The sequence below is a fragment of the Hippocampus comes genome, unplaced genomic scaffold, assembly GCF_001891065.2.
Source record: "Hippocampus comes isolate QL1 unplaced genomic scaffold, H_comes_QL1_v1.1 scaffold36, whole genome shotgun sequence".
NCBI classification, from domain to species: domain Eukaryota; kingdom Metazoa; phylum Chordata; class Actinopteri; order Syngnathiformes; family Syngnathidae; genus Hippocampus; species Hippocampus comes.
Window position 1 is genome coordinate 5,401,814 of NW_017805695.1, and position 7,798 is coordinate 5,409,611.

The window sequence follows — 7,798 nt, forward strand, 5'->3', positions numbered from 1 at the left end:
CCACACACACCCGGTCGGCACCATGTCGGTGACACCTGCTGTTTAATATGTCAGAGACAATGTGCTAAACTCGTACATGTGAGTCCTTACCTGTATATCTGAGCATATGAAACAGAGATGTGGTCCGTGGGATTGTGTATGAGCAGGCGCTCAATGGCCTTTTCCAGGTTTGGCCAGTGGTTGTTACGGTAGTCCTCCACAGCCATGGCATTTAGAACTAGGAAGGAAGAGGGACGATTCCGTTTTGCCACAGCAATTTGACCTCAGAAGTGTTTTACTATGACAGTGTGTTAGTGTACAGGAGAACTTCGACTTACGGAACTTTGAAGACGAGTCGAGAGTGAATTTGTCTTGGGCAGAGGCGGCCGCCGGCGTCGCGCATTCGGTCTCGCCACCGGCGTCGCTGCACTCGCTGCACGAGTCAGAGTCCATGAACTCGGAACCAGACGCGCATCGGCATAGTAAACTCCTCCGAGCTGGCTCCACTTCCCTTCCCGATACCGCTAAGCAGATAGGCTGGTGGAGCGTCGTTACGTCGCATAGTTGGTTGCTTGAACAGGTCTGGACTCCACTGCTGCTGCCCGCACAATAGTTATGATTGTGGTCATCTTTTACGTCCGAGCTGTCATCTTCCATAGCTTCCATTCCAACCTTCGCCGTGAGCCGAGACCTGTCATTTAAAGCTGTACACGTACTGGCTATAAACATAAGAGCATAGTCAAACACCTAATGCTGTTTTCAGCTTGGCGTTATTGATGACAGCATTTTCACGACATTGTCGTGACGTTCCTCTTCTTCGTAACGTCATTTGTGCGATGACCAACGACGAGAGGGCACGTTACCACCGACAACTGGCTTGGCGTGTGAACGGCAACAAGCTCGGACTCAGCAGTGGCTCTGACTCTTACTATTTAACAAATAAATTACAAAAGCTAATCAGCTGACACACCAGTGGAAGTTATTGCGAAATGGGGAGTATATATATTTTTTGGGGTGCCTCATTTAAAACCCCTCTATTGGCTACCCTTTATCGGAGGTGTCCTCACACTGTAGACACCTGCATAAAAATACTCCAATACAAATACAAGTAATTATTAAACTACTTAAGTAAATGTAAAAAAATACAAACTCTGCAATGTACTTGAGTAAAAAATAAATAATCATATTTACCGTCAACAATGTTTTAATAATTTGAGCCCCCCGCCCCCCCAAAGGGAAAAAAAAAACCACTCAAGTACAGATACTGTACCTGAAAAATGCACGAGTGGACCAATACGTGTTGGTGAATGTCCAACAAGAATGTCCAGTTCTGTGGCTTCCTACAGTGACTAGTTCAGCTTCCACAGTGCCAATCTAAACTCAGTTGTAACCTCAGAGAACATTCTGTCAATTCTAACTGAACTAGGACTTTTATTGGTCCATTCAAGATTAGAGACGGTGGACTGGACATTCATTGCAATAAGAAGTACAGTTGCAAAAGGAGTAATTTTTGTTTGACACCTCCGAACATACTTTTTCCATTTTGCGGGTTTTGTGATCTGTAAATAGCACCCAAAATAGGTCAAACTCAGTTCTTAATTTGCCTCCAATTAAGTGAAGGTACTTTAGCAACCATCAATGAGATACAATTTCCTGGTGACTGGCCTTTTGCTTCATGACGGCAGTCCAGTAGTCAACTCATGCCCCGTATGTCCTTTATTATTAGTTTATGTACACTATATGTTGATGTTGTGGCAATTTTATCACGTTTGGGCCCAGGGAAAAATGTAATTTGGGGAAAGTTATAACCGTGTGGAAAAATAACAGGTGAATGACTTGTTTTTCATTATTTTTACTGAGAACCCCAGAAGAAGTAACAAATGGTGGCAAACCGTACTCTTCAACCATAGACGGAAATAGCATGTGTATGAAGTTGGCACCAGGCTCAAATACTATAAATCTGATCAGCCAACCAACATGTTTACATGCAGCAGGCTATCGGTAAGAGTTCCTACAGTGACTAGTTCAGCTTCCACAGTGCCAATCTAAACTCAGTTGTAACCTCAGAGAACATTCTGTCAATTCTAACTGAACTAGGACTTTTATTGGTCCATTCAAGATTAGAGACGGTGGACTGGACATTCATTGCAATAAGAAGTACAGTTGCAAAAGGAGTAATTTTTGACACCTCCGAACATACTTTTTCCATTTTGCGGGTTTTGTGATCTGTAAATAGCACGCAAAATAGGTCAAACTCAGTTCTTAATTTGCCTCCAATTAAGTGAAGGTACTTTAGCAACCATCAATGAGATACAATTTCCTGGTGACTGGCCTTTTGCTTCATGACGGCAGTCCAGTAGTCAACTCATGCCCCGTATGTCCTTTATTATTAGTTTATGTACACTATATGTTGATGTTGTGGCAATTTTATCACGTTTGGGCCCAGGGAAAAATGTAATTTGGGGAAAGTTATAACCGTGTGGAAAAATAACAGGTGAATGACTTGTTTTTCATTATTTTTACTGAGAACCCCAGAAGAAGTAACAAATGGTGGCAAACCGTACTCTTCAACCATAGACGGAAATAGCATGTGTATGAAGTTGGCACCAGGCTCAAATACTATAAATCTGATCAGCCAACCAACATGTTTACATGCAGCAGGCTATCGGTAAGAGTCCTATTATTATTATTTTTATATTTCATGAAAAATAAGAGCAACAATCGGTTTCATGAAGACGCCATTGTTTTTTTTTTTCAATTTTAAGTGAACATAGTAAGGCTTCGCAATAAAACAAAGGACAACTTTGTACAGAAAGACCGTCATCTACCCTTGGCAGAGTATGTCTCCAAGCTGAGTATAAAAATAAGAGGCTTGACCATAAAAAGTAGCTGCCACATCTGAAGGAACCACCTTTTCAATAATCTCTTTCCAAGACTCTGTTGACAAGAGGAATATACAGAACTTATATCGAAATCAGATCAAGTTGATGAAATGTTCTTTGGTTTCAACTTAAAGAGGACTTGTTATCTGCTGCATTTACCCTCATGAAAGACCAGAGTCAAACTGTTCGTGTTCAGGTTAGCCAAAATGTTCAAGTAAGACATCGGAGGGCTCGTCTTAGCCAGGCATTTGACCCAAATGTTCATGCTACTGTGACATAAAAAAGTTGCAAAACATCACATTAGACCACAGTTCATGTTACATTATAGACTGATGATGACAAAGTCATGCCTTAAAGCTTAAACTGCTGTCTTTTGTCAGAAGTTGCGGTAGATGAACTGATGCATTCCCAAACGTTAATACAAAAAAAAAAAAAAATGGCAACCAGTTCTATTCAGTAAGCAGTGAGTGTAGTATGCTTCCGACAATGCGCGTGACTAAGTGGGGGGCGGGAACAACAGAACAAAAAAAAAACCTTGTTCCATATTCACATGAACTGCCACATCATTTTAAACTTTATGAAAAACGATAGGCTGATGAGTCGAAAATATATGAAACAGACATTTTATATGTATATATATAAATACATATACATATATATAAAAAGACAACGAGTGCTTTGTCAACTGGGTAGTTTAAAGGTGTTGTGTGGTGCAGTGAGTTTGTTCAGCCGTATTGTTTGTCTGCAAACTCGTTGTGGCCTCATTGGCCAAAGAGTCTTGTATTGTGTCTCTGAGGCAGGCCGCTCCGTCGGCTTCCTCTGGCTCGCTGACATCTGCTCCCTCATCGCCGCTGCACTCCGACTCTTCGCTGTCGCTTTCGCACGAGCTCGACGTCTCCTCCTCAGAATCTGAGTAAACCTCGGCCCCGTGGAAGATGTAGTGATGTGGTGCTTGAAACAGGTACTGGCCCGCTGTAGATCACAAGCATAATCCATTCAATAGCCACGTCTTTGTTTTACCCGGTGAGAAATGTAGCAAAAGCAACCCCAGAACATAACCAAACCCCTCCTCCAGGTTTCACAGTAGGTACAATGTTCTTTTCTTGGTATGCTTCACGTTTGTGTCTGTCAACACAGATATGATTTTGCCTTGCCAAATCAACTAAGTTCCAGTTTTGTCTTCTCTGTCCATGTGCCCTTCTCCCAGAATCTTTGTGGCTTGTTAGTGTACACTGTGGCCAATTCCAGTCTCATTGTAATTATGATTCACTTTTTACCAGCAGTGGCAACCGTGGTCGACATCCATTAAGTCCACCTTGGCTCCATCAACGATGGATGGTGCGATCTGACGGATGTTGACCTGGGAGTTCATCTTTAATTTCCCTGGAGGTTGTTCGGGCCCCTAGGTACCATTTATATTATCCATCCCTTCAATTTGTCAAACATTTTCCTCTTGTGGCCACATCCAGAGTTGTTGTCCACAGTCCCATGGTCTGTAAACTTCTGAATATGTGCAAATGTAGTCACAGGAATGTCAAGCTGCTTGGAGATGGTCTTATGGCCTTTACTTTTAACATGCAAGTCCGAATGTCCGTTCTACTCTACTGTGACAACTCACTCCATTCTGTGGTCTATGCCCAGTGTGATATACACTACATCATTTAACAGCACAGTGACAACTGACTAATTACAAGGTTAAAGGCGGGGGTCTACTGGAAGAAATGACACATAATTAAAAATAAACTGAAGATGATGCCACTTTGGTGCAACGTAGTACCATGTTTTGTTGTTTTAATATTAATTGTTCCCAGAGAGCAAAGACAATATTAACCTTTTAAGTTTTGTTGCATGTCAAGTCAAAGTCAAGTTTATCTGTATGCCCTAGTATAGTGCATGCTCTGTACAATAAATGTTGCTGCTCTGTGTTGTGTGCTTAATTTTTATAATTACCATAACCTCTATGGGAACTTCTGTTAGGCTGTCTAGAGCATTTCACATTATATGTTAACACCAACCTAACAAACAGCCTTTCGTTACACAAAGTTGTAGGATTTGGGCGAGCATTTCAGGCAAATAAAATGTGAATGGACTATAACGAGTCCACTAAAAACAAAGTAATCCTAAGAGTGGCATGCAAGAGAGTGTAAGTTCACGACACCTACATTGTATGAACATTGAATGAAGGTTAATGTAAATATCAATGATATTGCTTTGGGATAGCATCTAACGCAAATTAGCATTTACAATGCACTGGTGGAGGATCAACTTTGCACATTTCAAGGTACACAAAAATAGTTCTTACCCAAAAATGTTTGCACGATGGTAACTCGACAGATTTTCATCTATCCTGGATGAGTCTGGAAGGTACAAGGTGTGTCAGAAAAGCTCCATGACCGGCTTGTGATGATGTAAACGTACTGGGAGTGACAAAAAGCTTGGAGCAATTATGCGTTGCGTCTTGTATTGAGAACTGTGGCAAAAGTCTTTTTGCTTCATCAAAATTATGTTGAATGATATTCTCCCATTTTTGACAACTAGAGAGTAAGAGTAGGTGCTCATACTTTAAAAAATAGATTACAAAATATGTGAAGGGAGTTTTATTTAGTGCATATGGCTATGGTAAAACAATCCCCAAAAATGTTTGCACGATGGTAACTCAACAGATGTTCATCTATCCTGGATGAGTCTGGAAAGTACAAGGTGTGTCAGAAAAGCTCCATGACCGGCTTCACAAAAGATAGATTTTAAAACCAAACTATAAATTTTTCCCTTTAGTCTTGGGGTTGTTGACAGGGTAGAAGCCAACTGAACTCTCGCATAGTGTGCAAGGTTTGGCAGCTACTTTTCAAGTGTGGCAGAGACTCAGCCCCTGGTTTTACGGTCACCCAAAATTTGAATCACAGCTGCACCATGTAGCGATGTCGCACATTACAACCAAATAAAATGCTCTTAAGATTTCACACAAGCTAAAAATACATATACACAATAAAGTACACATCTTTTGTGACACACACCTTGTATCCTCCCCACACCAAAACAGGAGATCACTGGACATTGGAAAACTGGGTGAGTGCACACACTGTACATTAAGAGGTGTTTATTTAATCTTTGTATTGACCAGTTTATTTGAGTTTTTCATGGTGGCGTTGACTTTTTACTCACCCCCACACCAAACAGGAGATCACTGTACATTGGAAAACTGGGTGAGTGCACATACTGTACATTAAGAGAGACATACCCCGGCACCAGTCCCCCAAAAATGTTTGCACGATGGTAACTCAACAGATGTTCATCTATCCTGGATGAGTCTGGAAAGTACAAGGTGTGTCAGAAAAGCTCCATGACCGGCTTAAGATTCTTATTCAAATACTATATGTTAAAATAGAATTACCTAAATTCATCCTTTTTTCCTCTGCGTGCTTATTTTCAAAATAAAAATAATTGGCGTAAAAATAATAATACAATAAATAAATAATCAATAAATCGATCAATACAAAATACTGACAATACTTTTCAGTCATATCGCTCACCCCTAATCGGTATCGTATCGGAAGTGAAAAAATTGTATCTGGACAATCCTAGTTTAAATGTATTTTTGCATATTGAGTGAATGAAAAGTAGATTGCATGCAAACATACTCATCACTGACGTGTCCTTTAAAACAGTGTTTTTCAAACCCTGTGCCGCTGCACACCGGTGTGAGACATTGTCGGGTGTGCCGCGGATATCGCTCACCCCTAATCGGTATCATATCGGAAGTGAAAAAATTGTATCTGGACAATCCTAGTTTAAATGTATTTTTGCATATTGAGTGAATGAAAAGTAGATTGCATGCAAACATACTCATCACTGACGTGTCCTTTAAAACAGTGTTTTTCAAACCCTGTGCCGTGGCACACCGGTGTGAGACATTGTCGGGTGTGCCGCGGAAAATGTCCAATTTGTATGCCTGTGCGGTCTATCGCCCGGCAAAGTAATCGTGTAGTACCCTTCCATACCGCTAGGGAGCAGCAACAGCTAGCCGATTGCCTTGTGTTTAGACTAGAGACAAGCGAATTTGTGACGCAGGAATGCAGGACGGGGCGAAACAAATATGCAAGATTATAAAATACTTTTTTCTTTGTGCTTATTTGATTCCAATTCAAGCTTTTATAACGTAATTCTTCAATGTTAAAAACGATTATAGTAACAATGTAACACGTTAATTGTTAAAATAAGCTCTTTTTCACATGTTCAGCTAGTGGTGTGCGGCAGGATTTTTTCAATGAAAGAAGTGTGCCTTGGCTCAAAAAAACGTTTGAAAAGCGCTGCTTTAAAACATCAAAATAAGGAAAAAAGAGGGATCTAAATTTAGACAGCAGTGATCTGTACTCAAGTTGAGACTTACTGTCCAGGCGCTTGCTGATTGGACTTCGACTGATGCGATTCATCCAGCATCGTCTGCGAAATTCATGGTGGGAAGATTGGCTCCTTTCTTCCGTGCTCTCTTCTTTACTTGCGTCTTTGACTGGTAGCTGGCTCGGCTCGGAGTTCCCTTCGCTGGGACACTGAGCATCAGGACAAGGCTCCAAAGGCGCAACGTGACCATCACTTTCTGTGACATTCGGACTTTGCGGTGAAGGCTTTTGGACAGAGTCTGCACTGTGCTGCTTTGGCTCCTCTGGCGTTCCGTCTGCGGTGGCGGCGGCGGACAAGGCCTCGCACGGTGGCTGCTCTGGTAACCGAGGGGGTTTCTCGGTGATCTCGGTGAGTCTTACAGTGTTGTAGCAGAGCTGCTCAAAGTCCCCGCCCAGTCGATGACAGAGCTCATTGACGATGACGTCGCAGTCGCCCAGGAGCTCCACGTCAAAGGTGAGGTGAGGCAGCTGCTCCCGATTGATCAAGACTTGAGGCACTTCATGAGGAATGGAGTCTGGATAGGATGGCAAGAAAAGCTG

General features: G+C 41.8%; 2 protein-coding genes across 2 annotated transcripts in view; both read right to left on the reverse strand.

Annotated features, from left to right (window-relative positions):
* The window catches only part of cacul1 (CDK2 associated cullin domain 1), a 5,753-nt gene extending 4,947 nt beyond the window's left edge, over positions 1–806 (reverse strand). Inside the window, exons 1-2 of the mRNA XM_019882234.1 lie at positions 318–806; positions 91–217 (exon numbers count right to left, since the gene is read on the reverse strand). Of these exons, the coding sequence (XP_019737793.1) occupies positions 91–217; positions 318–708 (518 nt within the window). The 5' untranslated portion in view covers positions 709–806. The remainder of the gene's footprint in view (positions 1–90; positions 218–317) is intronic.
* A 1,676-nt stretch (positions 807–2,482) lies between these two features.
* sirt1 (sirtuin 1) overlaps positions 2,483–7,798 on the reverse strand; it is a 13,508-nt gene continuing 8,192 nt past the window's right edge. The window contains exon 9 of the mRNA XM_019882108.1: positions 2,483–3,833. Coding sequence (XP_019737667.1) covers positions 3,556–3,833 — 278 coding nt within the window. The 3' untranslated portion in view covers positions 2,483–3,555. The remainder of the gene's footprint in view (positions 3,834–7,798) is intronic.